The sequence below is a fragment of the Ursus arctos genome, unplaced genomic scaffold (genome assembly GCF_023065955.2).
Source record: "Ursus arctos isolate Adak ecotype North America unplaced genomic scaffold, UrsArc2.0 scaffold_12, whole genome shotgun sequence".
In the NCBI taxonomy this organism is placed as follows: domain Eukaryota; kingdom Metazoa; phylum Chordata; class Mammalia; order Carnivora; family Ursidae; genus Ursus; species Ursus arctos.
In genome coordinates, this window is record NW_026622786.1 from 2609694 (window position 1) to 2628849 (window position 19156).

At 40.0% G+C, this 19156-nt stretch overlaps 1 protein-coding gene across 1 annotated transcript in view; it reads left to right on the forward strand.

The window, feature by feature from the left end:
• Positions 1 to 8241, forward strand: part of GOLPH3L (golgi phosphoprotein 3 like) — a 39969-nt gene extending 31728 nt beyond the window's left edge. Inside the window, exon 5 of the mRNA XM_026486624.4 lies at positions 5459 to 8241. Within this exon, the coding sequence (XP_026342409.1) occupies positions 5459 to 5886 (428 nt within the window). The 3' untranslated portion in view covers positions 5887 to 8241. The remainder of the gene's footprint in view (positions 1 to 5458) is intronic.
• The last annotated feature ends 10915 nt before the right edge of the window (positions 8242 to 19156 follow it).

A 19156-nucleotide genomic window follows, 5' to 3' on the forward strand; every position in this document is an offset into this window, starting at 1 on the left:
GGCGCCTGGATGGCGCATTCGTTAAGTGTCTGCCTTCAGCTCAGGGCGTGATCCCGGCGTTATGGGATCAAGCCCCACATCAGGCTCCTCCACTATGAGCCTGCTTCTTCCTCTCCCACTCCCCCTGCTTGTGTTCCCTCTCTCGCTGGCTGTCTCTATCTCTGTTAAATAAATAAATAAAATCTTTAAAAAAAAAAAAAAAAGTAGCGTTACAAACCAATACTAGCTTTTATATTTGTACATGTATTTACCTTTTTTGGAGATCTTTATTTCTTCATATTGCTTCTACTTACTGTCTAACTTCCCTTCATTTCAACCTGCAGGACTCCTTTTTAGTATTTTTTTTAAATATTTATTTATATATCTTAGAGTGAGAGCATGAGCTGGGGAATGACAGAGGGAGAGGGAGAGAAGCAGACTCCCCACTGAGCATGGAGCCTGATCTCACAATCCTGAGATCACAACCTGAGCCAAAACCAAGACTGAGCCACCCAGGGTCCTCTCCTTTTTAGTATTTCTTGCAGGACAAGTCTAGTGGTAATAAACTTCCTCGGTTTTTGTTTATGTTGGGAAGTCTTAATTTCTCCTTCATTTTTGAAGGACAGTTTTTCTGGATATAGAATTCTCATTTTACTGTTTTTTTTCCCCCTTTTATATCTTTGAATATATCAGCCCACTGCCTTCTGCCCTCTGAATTTTTTTTGATGAGAAATCAGCTGATAATATTACTGAGGATCCCTTGTATGTGATGACTCCTTTCTTCCTGCTTTTAAGGTTCTTTATCTTTGGCTTTTGACAGTTTGATTATAATATGTCTCAGTATGGATGCTTTATCTGACATTGAGTTCCTTAAGCTTCTTGGATTTATAGATTCATGTCCTTTATCAAATTCGGAAAGTTTTCAGCTATTATTTCTTCAGATAGTCTTTCTGCCCCATTTCTCTCTCTTCTCCTTCTGGGATTCTCACAATGCATGTATTTGTCCATTTGATGGTGTACCAGAGGTCCCTTAGGTTCTGTTTACTTTTCTCATTTTTTTCTTTCTGTTCCCCAGGCTATATAATTTCAGCTTCCTATATTCAGGTTTGTTCATTCTTTTTCTGCCTACTTAGTTCTGCTTTTGACCCCATATAGTGTATTTTTCATTTCAGCTATTGTATGTAAGCTCCAAACTTTCTTTTTGGTTCCTTTTTATGATTTCTCTCTCTTTATTAATATTTTCATTTTGTTCATATGTTGTTTCCCTGTCTATGTCCATGTGTTCTCTTAGCCCTTGAGCATCTTTAAGACAGTTGTTTTCAAGTCTTTGTCTGGTAAATTTGATATCTAACTTGCTGAGGCACATATTATGTCCATTTCTTTTGTTTCTTTGAATGTGTAATACTTTGCTCTTTCTTTGTATGCCTTGTGATTTTTTTCTTGAAAACTGAACATTTGAATCTTATAATGTGGTAATTCTGGAAATCAGTCTCCCCATTTCCCAGGGTTTGCTGTTGCACAGTGTCTTTGTGCTGTGGATCAAACTGAGGAGAAAGCTTCAGACTCGGGTTTTTTGTGAGGTACATCTTATCCTGAGCAAGGATACGTTTTTTAGTGTAAAAACAGAAACAACCCCACAGTGCTTATCCTTTATATCCCCTGGAAACTGCTTTAGCTGGTGGGGATTTGAACAGTGGCATCCAGCTTCTAGTTTCATGTCAGCCATGAGAAACTGCAATCTGTAATCAGAACACAGATCCTGATATTTCAAGGACAAGGTCCTTATTGCCCACCCTGATTCCAGCAAGCTTCACCAAAACCACAGATTGCCCTCCCTATAGGTTCCTATCACAGGGCTGGGAGGTAGGGGCTAAGTAGCCACTATCATGCCGAAGGCTGAAATTGGCCTATATGAACCACATTTTGCCAGTCAAGCCTCGGCCTGGAACCTACGAGCATTCATATTGGTTCCAGAGTTCCAAATAGTTATTAAAAAGATATATTCTAGGGGCTCCTGGGTAGTTCAGTCAGTGAGGCATCCAGCTCTTGATCTCAGTGTTGTGAGTTCAGGCCCTGTGTTGGGCTCCACCCTGGGCGTGGAACCCAGTTTAAAAAAGGAAAAAGGAAAGATTCTAGGTTCTAGTGTAATTGTTGTCTACGTGAAGATATGAATGTCTGGCACTTCATACTCTGTCATCATCCCTGATGTCATACCTCAATGATTAACAATTTAGAGAACCTTATCATCTATGTCCAGTTTGAGTTTGTCATTAGGGCCCACTTCAAATACTATTTTTGTCTCCCCACTATCACCCCATACTAGATTTTAAATGTATGAGTTTTCATTCTTCCACATTCTCATCAATACTTGTTATTCTCTTTTTTATTTTATTTTATCTATCCTAATGAGTATGTAGTGGTATATCGTGATTTTTATTTGGATTTTCCTTATACTAATGATATTGACCATCTTTATGTATGGCCATTTGTATATCTTCTTTGGAGAATTGTCTATTCAAATACCTTACCTATTTTTTAATTAGGTTTACCTTTTTTTACTATTGATTTGTACTTTTCAAATATATTCTAGATATAAATCTCATCATATACAGGATTTGCAAAACTTTTCTTCCATTCTGTGTCTTTTCACTTCTTGATAGTGTCCTTCAAAGCATAAACTTTTCAATTTTAATACTTTTCAATTAATCTTTTTTTCTTTTATTACTTGTGTAATAGCTAAGAAATGATTGCTTAACCTAACATGAAGATTTATTCCTGGGACACCTGGGTGGTTCAGTTAGTTAAGCGTCTGCCTTCACCTCAGGTCACGATATCAGGGTCCTGGGATTGAGCCCTGCATTGGGCTCCCTGCTCAATGAGGAACCTGCTTCTCCCTTTCCCTCTGCCTCTCCCTCTCCCACTTGTGCTCTCTCTCTTGCACACATGTGCTCCCTCTCTCTCAAATAAATAAAATCTTTTTTAAAAATTTATTCCTGTGTTTTCTTCTAAGAGGCTTTGTCTATTTCATTTAGGTCTATCGTCCATTTTGAGTTGGTATGGGGTAGAGCTCCAACTTCAGTCTTTTGCATGAAAACATAAATACAGTTGTTCTGGCACTATTTGTCCTCACACTGTTCTGTCCTCCATGATTTATGTTGGTACCATTGTCAAAAATCATTTGACCATAAATGTATGGGTTTATTTCTGGACTCTTTTTTTGATCTATATGTCTATTCTTATGCAGTACCACACTCTCTTGATTATTGTAGGTTTTGCTTGTTTTTGGTGTTTTTTAATTATTATTATAGTTTTATGATCGCTTTGAAATTAGGAAGCGTGAGCCCTCCGACTTTATTCTTCTTTTTTGAGATTTTTTTGGCCATGCTGGGTCTTTTGCATTTCCATATGAATTATAAAATTAGCTTGTCAGTTTCTACAATAAAGCAAGGTAGGATTTTAATAGGAATTGTACTGAATCTGTAGATCAGTATGGGGGAATATTGCTGTCTTAAGAATATGAAGTTTTCCAATCCATGAACATGGGATGTCTTTCCATTTATTTAGATGATCTTTATTTCTTTCAACAATATTTTGTAATTTTCAGTGTACCAGTCTTATACTACTTTTGTTAAATATATTCCTAAGTATTTTGTTCTTTTTGATGCTATTATAAATGTAATTGTTTTCTTAATTTTATTTTCAGATTATTTGTTGCTAATGAATAGAAATTCAATTGATTTTTGTATATTAATCTTGTATCCTGCAACCTTGCTAAATTTATTTGTTGAAATAGTTTAAGTGGATTCCTTAGATTTTTCTGTATACAAGATCATGTCATCTGAAAATAAAAATAGCTTAACTTCTTCCTGTCTGAATGCTTTTCTTTCTTTCTTTCCTTCTTTCTTTCTTTCTTTTTCTTTCTTTCTTTCTTTCTTTCCTTTTTTTTCTCTCTTTTTTTTTTTTTTTTTTTGCCTAATTGCCCTGGCTAGAACCTCCAGTACAGTGCTAAATAGAAGTGATGGAAATGGCATCTTTGTCTTGTACCTGATCTTAGCAGGACAAAACTGACTCTTTCACCATTAAGTATGAAGCTAGCTGTGGGTTTTTTGTAAATGCTGTCTATCAGGTTGAGGAAGTTTCTACCTATTCCTAGTTTGTTGAGTGTTTTTATCATGTAAGTATGTTGGATTTTGTCAGATACTTTTTCTGTGTCGATTGAGATGATCATTTGGTTTTTTCTGTCATTCTATTGATATGATGTGTTACATAATTGGATTTTGGGGTATTAAAACAACCTTGCCTTTCTGGTATAAATCCCACCTAATTTTGTTACATAGTGTTTATTATATGTGCTTGATTTTCTTTTTGGTAGTATTTTGTTGAATATTTTTGTACCTATATTCATAAGGGGTATTGGTCTATAGTTTTCTTGTGATGTCTTTGTCTGGTTTTGGTATCAGAGTAATACTTAAGGAAGTGTTCCCTCCTCGTCTGTTTTTTTGAAAGAGTTTGTGAAGGATTAGTAGTATTCTTTAAACATTTGGTAGAATTACCACTAACCCATGTTAACCATGCTTTTGAGGGGGAATTTTAAATTACTTATTCAATCTATTTACTGTTATAGATCTATTCAGATTTTGTCTTTCTTCTTGAGTCAATTTAGGTAATTTGTGTGTTTCAAGAAATTTGTTCATTTTTTCTAGGTTATCTAATTTGTTGACATACTGTTGTTTATAGTGTCCTCTTACTGTCCTTTTTATTTCTTTAAGGTCAGTGGTGATGTTTCCTCTTTCATTCGTAATTTTAGTAATTTGAGTCTTCTCTTTTGTTGATCAGTCTAGGTTTTTCAGTTTGTTGATCTTTTCAATGAACCAACTTTTGATTTTATTGATTTTCTCTATTGTTTTCATTGTTTCTATCTCCTCTCTTAATCTTTATTATTTCCTTCTTTTGCTTCCTTCATGTTTAATGTGCTCTTCTTTTTCTGCTTTTTTTAAGGTAGAAAGTTAGGTTATTGATTTGACATCTCCTTTTCTAATACAACATTTGGGGTCATAAATTTCTGCCTTGGCACTGCTTTAAGCTGCAGCTCATAATTTTGGTCTGTTGTGTTTTCATTTTCATGCAACTGAAAGCATTTTTTTAAATTTCCCTGTGATTTCTTCTTTGACCAATTGGTTATTTAGGAGTGTGTTGTTTAATTTCCACATATTTTTGAATTTCCCAAATTTTTGTCTATTAATTTCTAATTTAATTCTGTTGTGGTTAGATAGCACACTTTGGATGTTTTCAGTCCTTTTAAATTTGTTAAGGCTGATTTTATGGCCTAGCATATGGTCTATCCTGGAGAATGTTCCATGTGCACTTGAGAAGGATATGTATTCTGCTGTTAGGGTGGAATGTTCTGTAGATGTCGTGTTAGGTCTAGTTAGGTCTAGTTATAGTGTTGTTCAAGTCTTCTTTTTTTTTTCCCCCAAAGGTGAGACCTGGAACCCCTTCAAATTACAGTACCAGCTAAGAAATGTAAGAGAGCGAATTGCAAAGAACCTAGTAGAAAAGGGTATTCTAACCACTGAGAAGCAGAATTTCCTCCTATTTGACATGACTACTCATCCAGTGACCAATACAACAGAGAAACAGCGACTAGTGAAAAAACTTCAAGATAGTGTCCTAGAGCGGTGGGTAAATGACCCTCAGCGTATGGACAAGCGAACACTAGCACTCCTGGTGCTAGCCCACTCCTCTGATGTGCTAGAGAATGTCTTCTCCTCTCTGACAGATGACAAGTATGATGTGGCTATGAATCGAGCCAAGGACCTAGTAGAACTGGACCCTGAAGTGGAGGGGACAAAGCACAGTGCTACAGAGATGATCTGGGCTGTGTTGGCAGCCTTCAATAAATCCTAAAGCCAGTGGGTGGGTTTCTTCTTTTTCCCCTGCTGGCTGGTGACTGTCAGAGACACCACACTGAGTTTTGTGTGATGAGATGTTTTTCATCGTTTGTTTTTTTTTTCCTTCTCTTGAATCAGATTTGTGATTTGGGGAGAGCAGCTTCAGGGCTTCTCCATAAACTTTGGCCATTGTAAACAGACTTTATTTCCCCGTATTTTTCCACTACAGAGGTGAATAAACTAGGTGAACCCACACACACCCAATAATCATTTTCTCTCATTTCTTGGTTTACTTCCACCCAGTGTGCTTTTGGATAAGCAGGAATATCTAAGTGGGATTTGGAGTTCTCCAGTCAGAAAATGTGAATGAAGGGGCACCTGGGTTGTGCAGTCGTTAAGCGTCTGCCTTCGGCTCAGGGCGTGATCCCAGCGTTCTGGGATCGAGCCCCACATCAGGCTCCTCCACTAGGAGCCTGCTTCTTCCTCTCCCACTCTCCCTGCTTGTGTTCCCTCTCTCGCTGGCTGTCTCTGTCAAATAAATAAATAAAATCTTTAAAAAAAAAAAAAAGAAAATGTGAATGAGATATAGAGCAAACCATTTATTAAGTTTTTTAAAGTTTGTATTCTATCCTTTTTTTTTTTTTAAAGTAGGCTCCACTGCCAATGTGGGGCTTACTCATGACCCTGAGATTAAGTGTCACATACTCTACCAACTGAGCCAGCCAGGCACCCCTGTTTTCTACCTTAAGTACATGTTTTCACAGTCTTTGTCTTTCAGACTCTACTAAGTAATGTAGTTATTGAAATAACTGTCTCTTTGAATAAGGGGCAGTGAAAACAAAACTTATTTTTGGAGCAGATGGTCTCTGGGATTGTAGGTCCCACTAATGATTGTTTCATCTTTCCTTTTCTAACCAAATGAGAATATTACAAATTGATTGCCTGGTTCTCACAGCCCTAGAATCAGAAATATATTCTATACTATCTCTTCGCATTATCCTACTCCCTCATTCATTAGGACAAAAATCTGAATGAAAAAAAAAATGTATCTCTCAACCATGTCCTTCAGTCAGCAGTATGATTTACAAGGGAGGGAGGTAGCCTGAGAATTTCCACCCCTTAGCACATGACTGTCCTGATTCCTCCAGATTCCTCTACATGTCTCTGATTGAATTGAGGGGAGTTAGAAATTTCAGTTGCTGAACAGCAGCATCCTGAGTCCAGACAGTCCATCTAAACTCCAGATGTTCTTGCTCCCCATTTTCACCTTCCTTCATAAATTGATAGATTCTGTCTATATTTAAGGGTACTAGGAGTATTTTTGTCTGTATTTAATCCAGTTACCCTCCTAGTCATTAGTCTTGTTTTAACACAACCATCTATCTACCCAAATCTCTAAAAAGTTTCAATTTTTTCAATTCAGTAGTGAGTACAAAGTGAAGATTAGGACAAATCCTATTTAGAAGAGCAATTTGGGTCAAAGCATGCTGATATAAAGTCTAGTGTTTGGGAGTATAAAGAGGACAGGCACCAAGTTGTGCTAAGGTCAAGCAGTTATTATGCTAATATTTTTTAATGGATCATGCTTCTTGACCATTACAGAGAAACAGGTTGTCAGAGGGCTAATACAGACAACCCAGACCTGATACCAGATCTTCAGTAACTTACTTTTTTTTTTTAGAAAATAGCTTTCTTTTTTTTTTTTTAATTTTTTTTTTTTGAAGATTTTATTTATTTATTTGACAGAGAGAGAGACAGCCAGTGAGAGAGGGAACACAAGCAGGGGGAGTGGGAGAGGAAGAAGCAGGCTCCCAGCAGAGGAGTCTGACGCGGGGCTTGATCCCAGGATCCTGGGATCAGGCCCTGAGCCGAAGGCAGACTCAACGACTGGGCCACCCAGGCGCCCCAAATGATTGCAACTTTCATCCCTTCCCTCAAACCTTTTTAGCCCCACCAAATTCCCCAACTCAACTCAATTAAGTTTTTCACTTCAGGTGTTGCTTATGTGACTAGACATACAAGTTTTAGTGTGAAATGAATTCTAAATGTGAGCCTGAGTAGGGTTTCAGTCTGGCTCTCTGAAAGTACAAAAACCAGTCCATGTGTTGTATCTACCTGATTTAGTTTTCCTTTCCATTTGAACAATTCAGCACGAATTGAAACCAGGTTTTCCTGTGGAAAGTATCAGCTTGATTGGGGGGATGGGGGGTAGAAGTTGAGTTCTTTCTTGCAACTCTTGGTCAGTGTTTATTTTTATATTGTATCTCAATGAGGATGTCTTCAGTTTGAATCTGTATTCACTGCAAAACACCTTCTGCTTTAATGCATATGGCCTTCACATTTCTGTATAATAAATATCAATTATTGGTTCTCTGGTGTTACAACTTCAGTTATTTTAACTGGAAATAAGAACTTTCCACACAAGGCCAGTAACACTATCCCTTTACACCAGGAGACCCGCCTGTTTCATCCTGTGTAGAAAATTAGGAATACACAAATAGAGTTGTAACATATGTAGGCTGGGGGGCAGGGCACATCAAGGCTAACCTGAAAAGCAGCTAATGTTGTAGTCTGGATAATGTCTCCTTCTCAATCAAAATAATTTACCCAATTATAACATTATTATCATGAAGAAAAGGAGTATGTTCTGTCCTATTAATATCTACTTGCAAGTGACACCTAAACTTATCTAAGAGCTGAAAGTCTTAAGTTCACAACACAGGTAACATACCTCACTGTGCCAGAGTTAACAACATGTGAAAAATATGGTGTCTCTCCCCATTAGATGTGAGGCAGCCCAGTCAGGTGGAATCTGGAGGTGCAAGTGGTGAAAGGATTTCACCTGAAGCAGAACAAAGAAGATAGAAGTTTACTGAATACACTGCAAGGGAGTGGTGGGCAGGACAGCAAAGCAGAGACTGTGGGGACTGTATTTAAAAGGAGAAGGTGAGGAGGTATGGGGATGTAGGGGATTTTCCCTTTTTGGGTAACTGTGCCTGTTTGTAAGTAGCCCCTTGGTTAGTTGGGGTCTTTGGATATTTTGAGGTGTGTCACCTGATGGCCTGTCTGTATTCGGCCAGGGGGTTATGGTGGGCCCTTCTGCCTTGCTCAAGTTTTCATTGCTCAAGCCTGTTGCCTAAAGGTGGCATCTACAAAAAGATAATCGTGCTTGTAATTGGCTTATTATTCTTCCCTTCTTTATAATGTCTCCAGCACAAGGGACGAGAATATATTTACTAGGATTATTTATACTTGTTAATTTTATTTCAGGCAAAGCATTGTTCCCTTAAGTCATCCTTTATACGTTTCTCAAAATGTGGTGCAAAGAGTACTGCACCAAAAATGACCTTGGGGTGGGGGTTACCTTGCTAAAATGCAGGTTCCTAGTAAATCCGTCTCTGGTAGGTTAGGGGCTTAAGAAGCTGCATTTTAAATACAGTCTCCAAAAGCTGCATGTTAAATTTTGAGAACACCGCTTGATATTTTATTGCTTGTAATTCATTCATCCCCAAAATATTGAGTACTTACAAATTTGGCACTTACAAGTGCCAAAAACTGGCACTTGCTAGGTGTTGACAATAAAAAGTGTGTAGGACACAATTTCACTCCCAAGAATTCACATTAAAGTGGGCAAATAAGATACTTTTTGATAAGTGCTCTAATAGAAACATAATATTTGTGGGGTTTTTTTTAAGATTTTATTTATTTATTTGACAGAGAGAGGACAAGGAGGGGGAATGGCAGGCAGAGGGAAAGGGAGAAGCAGGCTCCCTGCGGAGCCCAACATGGGGCTCTATCCCAGGACCCTGGGATCACAACCCAAGCTGAAGGCAGACGCCCAACCGACTGAACCACGCAGGTGCCCCTAAAGTTAATATTTGGACGCACAAAGAAAGAAGTAACCTTCTTCCTGGGACCATTAGGACAGACTTAGAGGAGTTATATTAATTTATAGTAGCTTCCATGTACTGAGCATTTGTGAGGTACTATGCTACTTTGTGTTATTTATTCCTCACAACACTAAATCCTATAATGTTATTTTAAGGAAAACTCAGGTAATAAGGCTTGCCTAAGGACACAATGCAGACCTTAAGTTCAAACACATGCTTTTAGCCACCACTCTCTCCTGCCTCCATTTAAACTCAGTCTTGAAGAATCTTTTCAGGTTGAGGAGGAAGAGCTGAGCTAGTTGAGGCAGGAGAACAGTATGTACAAAATAATTTGTCATGTGCTGGAATTTGTGAATATGTGTGCTTATTCACATGTCTTTAGATTTCTAAAAGATACCATTCTAAGGAAATATATTGAAGTTAACTAAAAGTTTTTTGAGGGGCGCCTGGGTGGCTCAGTCAGTTAAGCGGCTGCCTTCGGCTCAGGTTATGATCCCAGGGTCCTGGGATCGAGTCCCACATTGGGCTCCCTGCTCAGGGCAGAAGCTTGTTTCTCCTTCTCCCTCCACCATTCCCCCTACCTGTGCTCTCTGGCTCGCTCTCTGTCAAATAAATAAATAAAATCTTTTAAAAAATAAATAAAAATAAAAGTTTTTTGAAACTAGAAAATTATCTGTTTTTGTTTATCTTCATTTATTCCTTCCCTGACGCTTTTCTTTATATAAAACCGAATTTCTGACGTATCATTTTCCTTCTAACTCCTTTTAATATTTCTTTTTTTTAAAATTTTATTTATTTATTCGACAGAGATAGAGACAGCCAGCGAGAGAGAACACAAGCATGGGGAGTGGGAGAGGAAGAAGCAGTCTCATAGCGGAGGAGCCTGATGTGGGGCTCGATCCCATAACGCCGGGATCACGCCCTGAGCCGAGGGCAGACGCTTAACCGCTTTGCCTCCCAGGCGCCCCTGCTTTTAATATTTCTTAAAAGGCATATCTGCTGCACATAAATTCCCTCAGTTTTTGTCTGAGGAAGTATTTATCCTTCCCTTTTGAAGGATAATTTCACTAAATATAGAATTCTAGGTTAAAGAGTTGTTTTGTTATTTTTTTATAACACTAAATATTTTTTTCTCTCCTTGCATGCATGTTTTCTGACATCAAATTTTTTAAAAACTGTGAAGAGGATTCTAATTAAAAAGATTAAAAATTTGTTCTTCCCCTTTTCCATACAGCGAAAATATCTGTAGACATATATTCATATGACTTCTAAAAATGTCTTAATCCCTAAATACTAAAAATAATTGCTTTAATGCTGAAATAAGGTAGAACTTTTTTCCCCCTATTATCTATTACATATATACATGATCTCTGTTCCTGTGTCCCCAATTCTTCCCCAGGCTTTGGTCTGTCTTCCCTTTTTTTTCATTGAATTCCAGTAAAAAAAGCCAGACAGACATGACTGTGTATTAAGCGAGAAAGGGAGCCATCTCTCCCAGGAAGCAGTAAAATTTTCTCAGAATGCAAGTCAGACAAAGAAAGGGTCACATCCTGGCAAAAATCTATTTCTAGCAGTACAACTTACTGCCATTAGTTTCCTTTACATTCCAAATTATAAAGAAGTTGATTCAACTGGGGAGGGGAGATCAAGTACTCCCTAAGAGCTCTTCAAATAGACACGTTTTGTGTAGATTTTTTTCCCCTATCAATAATCTGTCTACCACTTTGGTTTTTTTCAACCTACTTGAACCTCCCTAAGTATAATAGCATAGTTTATCTGAACTTACTTTAGAAATCAGGAATCTAGGGGCTTTTACCCCTTCAGAAGGACTTCTTGACCAAATCTACATGTTTCTGACACATAAATAGGCCCAGTAGATGTGCATCATTTTCCTGATTTGATGGGGAAAAATTCAAAGCCATAATTTTTCTTGCATTTCAGAGATGTTGAAATTCCTCCCACTCCCATGCTAAGATGAGTACTTCTTCAAAGATTTCTGGATATTTAAAGCCATCATACCTCAAAATATTTCTGAGTTAGCCTAATATTAAAAACAAAAATTTATCCCCAGCTCTGTCACCTCAGCTTCTCTTAAACTTCAGGTGGAGGCCAAAAAGTTCGTAGATAACTTAGGTTAAACTGATTTATATTAAACTAAATTAGGGGCGCCTGTAGGTTAAGCGTCAGACTGGTTTCAGCACAGGTCATGACCTCTTGGGTTGTGGGATCGAGCCCCACGTCAAGCTCTGCATTCAGTGCATAGTCTGTTTGCATTTCTCTCTCCCTCTTCCTGTGCTCCTCCCCACCCCCATGCTCACTCTCTGTTTCTTTCTCTCTCTCTCTCAAATAAATATTTAAAAAAAAAAAACAAAAAAAAACCTAAATTAGACTTCTGTTTGGTTGTGGGAGAGATGGTTATGATCAAAGAGGGAAAAGTACAGAAGGTAGCAGAATAGCTGAATGGATTCTTTTTTTAAGGTTTACTTATTTATTTGAGAGAGAGAGAGAGAGAGCAGCAGGGAGGGTCAGAGGGAGAAGGAGAGGGAGAATTCCAAGCAGACAACCCGCTGAGTGCAGAGCCCAACACCAGGCTGGATCCCAGGACCCTGAGATCATGACCTGAGTCGAAATCAAGAGCCAGTGCTTAACTGACTGAGCCACCCAGGCGCCCCAGATTCTTAAGAACATCATGAACATTTAAAAGACTGAGGAAATACTTATTTTTAAATGCTTAAGGCAATACAAGACATGTTTCAAAAACAGATGATTTTTTGGAGTGCCTGGGCGGCTCAGTCAGCTGAGCCTCCGACTCTTGGTTTCAGCTCTGGTCATGGTGTCAGGGTCCTAGGGTTGAGCCCTGAGTCTGGCTCCAGGCTCAGTGCAGAGTTCTGCTTCTCTCTCTCTCTCTCTGTCCCTCTTCCCCTCCCCTGGTACACACTCTCTCTCTCCCCCTCCTTCCATCCGTCCCTCTCTAAAATAAATAAAATCTTTTAAAAAAAGATGGCTTTTTAAATTAAAGTGTAGTTGACGTAAATGTGTATTTTCAGGTGAACAGAGTGGTTCAACAATTCTATACACAGTGCTCACTACTGTAAGTGTGGTCACCACGTGTTACCATACGTTATTACAAGATCCTATGTTCCCTACGCTATACTTTTCTTTTTTCTTTTTAAGATTTTATTTATTTATTTGAGAGAGAGCACAAGCAGGGTGAGGGGCGGAGGGGTAAGCAGACTCCCCGCCAAGCAGGGAGCCCGATGAGGGCTGGATCCGGGACTCCAGGATCGTGACCTGAGCTGAAGGCAGACGCTTAACTGACTGAGCCATGCAGGCGCCCCCTTATGCTGTACTCTTCATCCCCATGAATGTTTTATAACTGGAAGCTTTTGCCTCTTAATCTCCTTTCTCTATTTTTCCTATCCCCCAAACCTCTCCCAGTTAGTTCTGTGTATTCGATTCCATCTTTTTGTTTGTTTAAGGTAACTGAGATGGCTCATTCTTCTGTGCCTTTCCATTCCTACTGCCACTGGCCCTTGTCAATATGCCAAAACTGGAGTCATGAGACCTTGGGAACAGTGGCTGGTGATTGTGGGCAAAAATATGAAGATCATTTTCTACACTCCTCTATACCCCCTTTTATTATCCAATCACTTCCCTGAAGCAAGTGAAACAAGTGGGGGGGGTTGTTTTGTGTTAGCTTAAGACTTACATTGAAATACACTTACAGAGCAGTACACATGTATTAAGTGTACAGCTCAGTTTTCACAAACTGAACACACCCATGTAACCAGCGCCAAGATTAAGAATCAGAACATTACTAGCACTTCAGAAACCTGCCTTGTGCTCCCTCCCAGTTACTACCCTCTGAGGGTAACTTCTAACAACACTGACCAGTTTTACCTTAACAGGGTTTTTCAGATAAAGCAGCTTAGTGGAGGAAACGAAGTTGGAAAGGAGAGGTCCAGATGATCTAAAAAGAGGAGAAGGGAAGAGGGAAAGAAAATGAGGATGAGGAGGGAGGGAGGGAAAATGGAGGTTTGAAGAAAGAAAATCTGCTACCTGCTTGGCTGCCCAAGAAACCCAACTGTGATACTCTCCTTAAGCTCGCCTCTTTCAGGCACCTGGGGCCTCAGTAGGTTAAGTGTCTGCCTTCAGCTCAGGTCATGATCTCAGGGTCCTGGGATGGAGCCCTGTGTTGGGCTCCCTCCTCAGGGGGGATGTCTGCTTCTTCCTCTGCTCTGCTCATGCTTTCTCTCGCTCTCCCCGCACCCCCCCCCCCCAAAAAGCTTGCTTCCTTCTCCTGTTCCAGCCTCCTACCTCTTTCTCTACCCCACCTCCATTGACAGGGTTTTAAGGTTGAAAGCCCTTTGCTCCAACTCTCCCTCACAAGTCTCAGGTAGCACATTAAATTTCATTAGTGATCCATTCTTTGGGGTTATAATTGCCCCCTTTTGGCTGAATACTCTTTTAAATACAAAAACTACAACAAAGAGTAAGCTGCTATCAGTAGCTGACACTAGGTACATTTTCTTCCTTTTCTGTGATTTTCTCTAGGGCCTTCCCTGGGCCAATATTTCACATTGTAGCTGTTAGTTAAAGTTTATCTGATTACTTAACCCAAATTTAAAATGGCAACTGATAATAATTGATTTGGTATCTTCTGAGTAATATGTTGTCACTTTAATGGAACTTCAATGCAATGAAAGGCCAAGGTGAGGTGCTTATGAAAAGAGAGGCTTTTCTGTTCTCAGGGAAAAAATGATAGAAGACTTTGAAATGAGCAAAGGGGACGTCTGGGTGGCTCAGTCAGTTGAGCATCTGCCTTCAGCTCAGGTCATGATCCCAGGGTCCCGGGATCGAGCCCCGCATCAGGCTCCCCGCTCAGCAGAGAGCCTGCTTCTCCCTCTCCTTCTGCCTGCGACTCCTCCTTGCTTGTGTCCTCTCACTCTCTGTCAAATAATAAATAAGATCCTTAAAAAAATTGTCTTTAACATTGTTCTATTCTGATCACTTAGCTACTTTTCCTTAGGCTATACTTCAGGCCCGTTTTAAAAGTATATGTTTGTAAAGGAGGCAAGGAGAGGCTAGAGCTTGGTTAATTTCCTGGTATTCTCAGTTTGGCCCATCAGAGGGTGCTAATAGCATAGGTCTTAAACCCAGGTATTTCTGCAGTCTCACTTCTTTTTAATAGCCATTCTTCTGTAGAACGTAGCTAAAGCATGGACACATTTTACAGTGTTACTCCAGATAGCCCATCTCATGCTCTGTGAACAGATTTAGGTCCCGACTTAAGAAATTCAGACAGAGGCAAGAAGAATCCCTGAAAGTTAAGGAGGTCAAGTCCCATTCTCTCCTTACTTCCTTTCCTCCAATTTGCTCTTCTCCTTGGACTTGGTTTTCTGTAAATGGCACTTCACTCAGGAACCTGGGATTCACCCTTGGTCCTCTCCTTAACTTTATTTCCCACATCCAGTATCATTTGTCTCTTCTGCTCTTCTCCATTCACATGGCCTGTCTTTGATCAGGCCTCTCAAGTCTTTTTTTTTTTTTTTTTTAAGATTTTATTTATTTATTTGACAGAGAGAGAGAGACAGCCAGCGAGAGAGAGAACACAAGCAGGGGGAGTGGGAGAGGAAGAAGCAGGCTCCCAGCGGAGGAGCCTGATGTGGGGCTCGATCCCAGGACTTGGGATCACGCCCTGAGCCGAAGGCAGACGCTTAACAACTGCGCCACCCAGGCGCCCCAGGCCTCTCAAGTCTTGCCTGGACTACCACAGTCAGAGGTCCAGCTGGCCTCCCCCTCCCTCTAGTCCACTCCACACAGCTACCACAGTTAAATCTTGCCTAATCCCAAGTCTAACAATACCGTTTTCCTGCTTGAAACTGGGTTCCCCTTTGTCTTCATGAAACCCCAAAACGTTAGCAGGACTTATTACTAGTCTCCTCAGGACCCCAGCAACCTGAACAGCTTCGTGTTTTGCTGCTTCTACACAGGTTCCCAGATCAGCCTTAGCCGTAGACTCTCTTTAGGGAGCTTTTCAAAAATACAGATTGGGCTAGTAGGGTCTCTCTCCCTCTAGGAAGTTGTTACTCTTAGTATAGTTTCTCTCTCTCTTTTCCATTGTCCTCATTTACCCTCTAACCTTTTATAAGATAAGGTGGTCCTTTAAATTGTCTTCCTTCCCCCCCCCCAATCTCCAACCTTCCTATTCATCCTTACAGTCCCAGTTTAGGTTCTACCTTGTCTGAAACATTCCTTGACCAGGTCAGCCAGAAATGTTCTTTTAAACACTTACAAATACAACTCATTTGGTAAGTGTCATAGATGTTTACTAATATTGTAGGTATTACAACGTGGTGCCTTACATATTTAAATAATATATATATGCTGAAGACTTACAGCTTATTCCCAACACAGGGTTCAGGGTTACCCTGTCCTAACCTCCTTCCCTATGATTATGCTCTGAGACTTCAACATTTGTGACTTCACATTTACTTGATTACATCAAAGTCTGTGACTTTATAGCCATGCCGTATCTGCATCAAGTATAATTATAGGCTAGAGCTCATCATAACCTGTAATTTCTCCACCTTCCTAGATACACACTGAAACTCCCCTCTCACTGCAGCCTCCTACTCTTCTGCCTCTCCCTGTCATTCCCACCAAATCTGAGCTTCATCTGCGTCATGACCAGTTCTTCATCTCCTTTCTACTCTGTCTTTCCTAAAGAGCCTAGATGCCATGGTCAGCTATTTCAACAAACCAGCAAAGCAATCTGGACTTCTCATCGTCCTCCCTCCACTGTTCCTTCTTTTCCAGTCCTTTTCCCTTGTTAACAGGATGTCTATTTTCTCCATTCCAAGGCAATCAAGAGTTATTGACCAAAGTCATGGTGATTAGGACTATTAGAAATTCATTCCCATCTAATCTCGGATCTTTCTTGCTGTTTCAAAACATTACTATTTTCTATAGTGCTGTTTCTACCCCCATTTTTCCTAGATTCTCTATCCCACCCCGCCATCCTTTTTATTCTCAAAAGATTGACCTCAGAAAAGCAAGGCCATGCAATGTGACTTCCCTAAATGTTAGGTACTTCAAAATCTCTCTGTACATTCCCCTCCAACCTGTCGGCCTCTCTCCCTCTTGATCTAATGCTGTCCTCTGAGACTTTAATTCTTTCATTATCTTCTCTTTAAAATGGATAATTACATTTTTAGTTTCTATCAATTAGCGCCTTGCCCTTTCTGAAAATATGCTTGAATTTTTCCTGTTTTCCAAAAAAGAAAATCCTCTGCTGCTTCCTCTTCAATTCATTGCTGATTCCCTTCTTTGCTTTACAGTTAAATATTGTTACCACCTCCTCATACTTCAACCACATGCACTTAGTTTTGTACCCACCATCTTTTTTTTTTAAAGATCTATTTATTCACTCTAGAGAGAAAAAGAGCACGTGCACACATGCATGTTGCAAGTGGTGGGGAGGGGCAGAGAGAGGTAGAGAGAGAATCCTCAAGCACACCCCCTGCTGAGCATGGAGCCCAACGGAGGTGGGGGGTGACGCAGGGCCTGATCCCAGGACCCCGAGATCACAACCCAAGTGAAATCAAGACTTGGATGCTTAACCAGCTGAGCCACCCAGGTGCCCCTGTCCTCTCCATCTTTAATTTCTCTGTCACTTTTCTCCTTGTTCTTCTCCTACCCCTTTGATCTTTTGTGTCTGTGTCCCTTGCCAACTTTTGCTCAGGTTTCCATCTTGGGGCCCCTTTTTTCTTTCTCCTTTGGTGATCTCATCTACTTCCACAACTTTATTTACATTTATGTCACTTTTTGTTGTTTTTTTTTTTTTAAGATTTTTATTTATTTATGTGACAGAGAGACAGCCAGCGAGAGAGGGAACACAGCAAGGGAGTGGGAGAGGAAGAAGCAGGCTCCCAGCAGAGGAGCCGGATGTGGGACTCGATCCCAGAACGCCGGGATCACGCCCTGAGCCAAAGGCAGACGCTTAACGACTGCGCTACCCAGGCACCCTATGTGAAGAAGTTTTATTCATAGTTACCTTCTACTTTTCTCCCAGACGCTAGGTCTACATTTCCTAGACCTCGAAAATTTTAGCTCTGGAGGAGATCTCAGAGGTCTTTATCTAACGCTTCATTGCCTGGATATCTCTACAAAATAGCCCACTGGTTTTAAAAAGTCAAAATTGAACACCTCATTTTCTGTTTCCGATTCCATTCCCAAATTGACTCCTCTTCTTGAATTTATTGTTTCTGCAGTCACCCTGAAGCACATGGCCTCCTCATTCCCTATATTCACTCAGCTGTTAATCTCATAGACTCCATTGCCACAGACTTTCTCAATTAGATTCAGTTTTCTACTCTAAACTATCACATTTCCAGTTTAAATCCCAATTATCTCCCACATAGAATATTGCAGTATACTCCTGGCTAGACTGCCAGGTCTCTGGTGTCTTTCTGCCTAGAATTCTGAATTATTTTTATTTATTACCTCCTAATTAATCTTCCTAAAGGGAAGTTCTGATCTGCCAGTCTCTGGCCTAAAAATCTTAAATGTCTCTGATGGATTACTAAATTATTCACAAATTCCTTATCCTGGCATTCAAAGCCCTACATATCTGAATTCAATTCTGTTTTTCTGGCCTTCATTTTGAGCCCTTCATCTAGAATACCCTTCCTTCCCTCATCTTTACCCAGCAAACTGCTAAGTTCTTTAAAACTTATTTCAGGGGTGCCTGGGTGCTCAGTTGGTTAAGGGTCCTGCTCTTGATTTCAGCTCAGGTCATGATCTTGGGGTCATGGGATCGAGCCCCCCCACCCTTCAGGCTCTGCGCTGGCATGGAGCCTGCTTAAGATTCTCTTTTTGCCCCTTCCCCCCCAACACCACACTCTCCTAAAACAAACAAACAAACTTGTTTCAAATATCACCTCCTTCATGAAGTCTTTTTTGGGGGGGGGGTGGAATCTAAACTGAATTAGTGTTCTTTTGAACCCTTATAAGTACTTTAACATTTTTATTTCAATGCTTACCAGATTTTGCCTTCTATAATAATCTGTGTATTACAATGCCTCCCAGACTTTTCCAGAAGTACACCTAATTATACAGAAAAATGAGCAGATAGCCCCAAGGCTGTCACAAGAAGCTGCCTGGAAAATTACATTTTAATATGAATTTTGCAGTGTTATCAGTATTAATGTTTTTAATATAAAATGTGAACTAACGCTCCAGTATCTATAATCTCATCTCAGGGATTTGGGTTTCACCTGGCACACTGTGACAACCCTCCCCACATGCCCACTAAACTAAGCTTTCTAAGGGCAAAGACTGTCTTACTCTATACGTACCCCTGTAAAACTAATACATTACCATCTACACACCAAC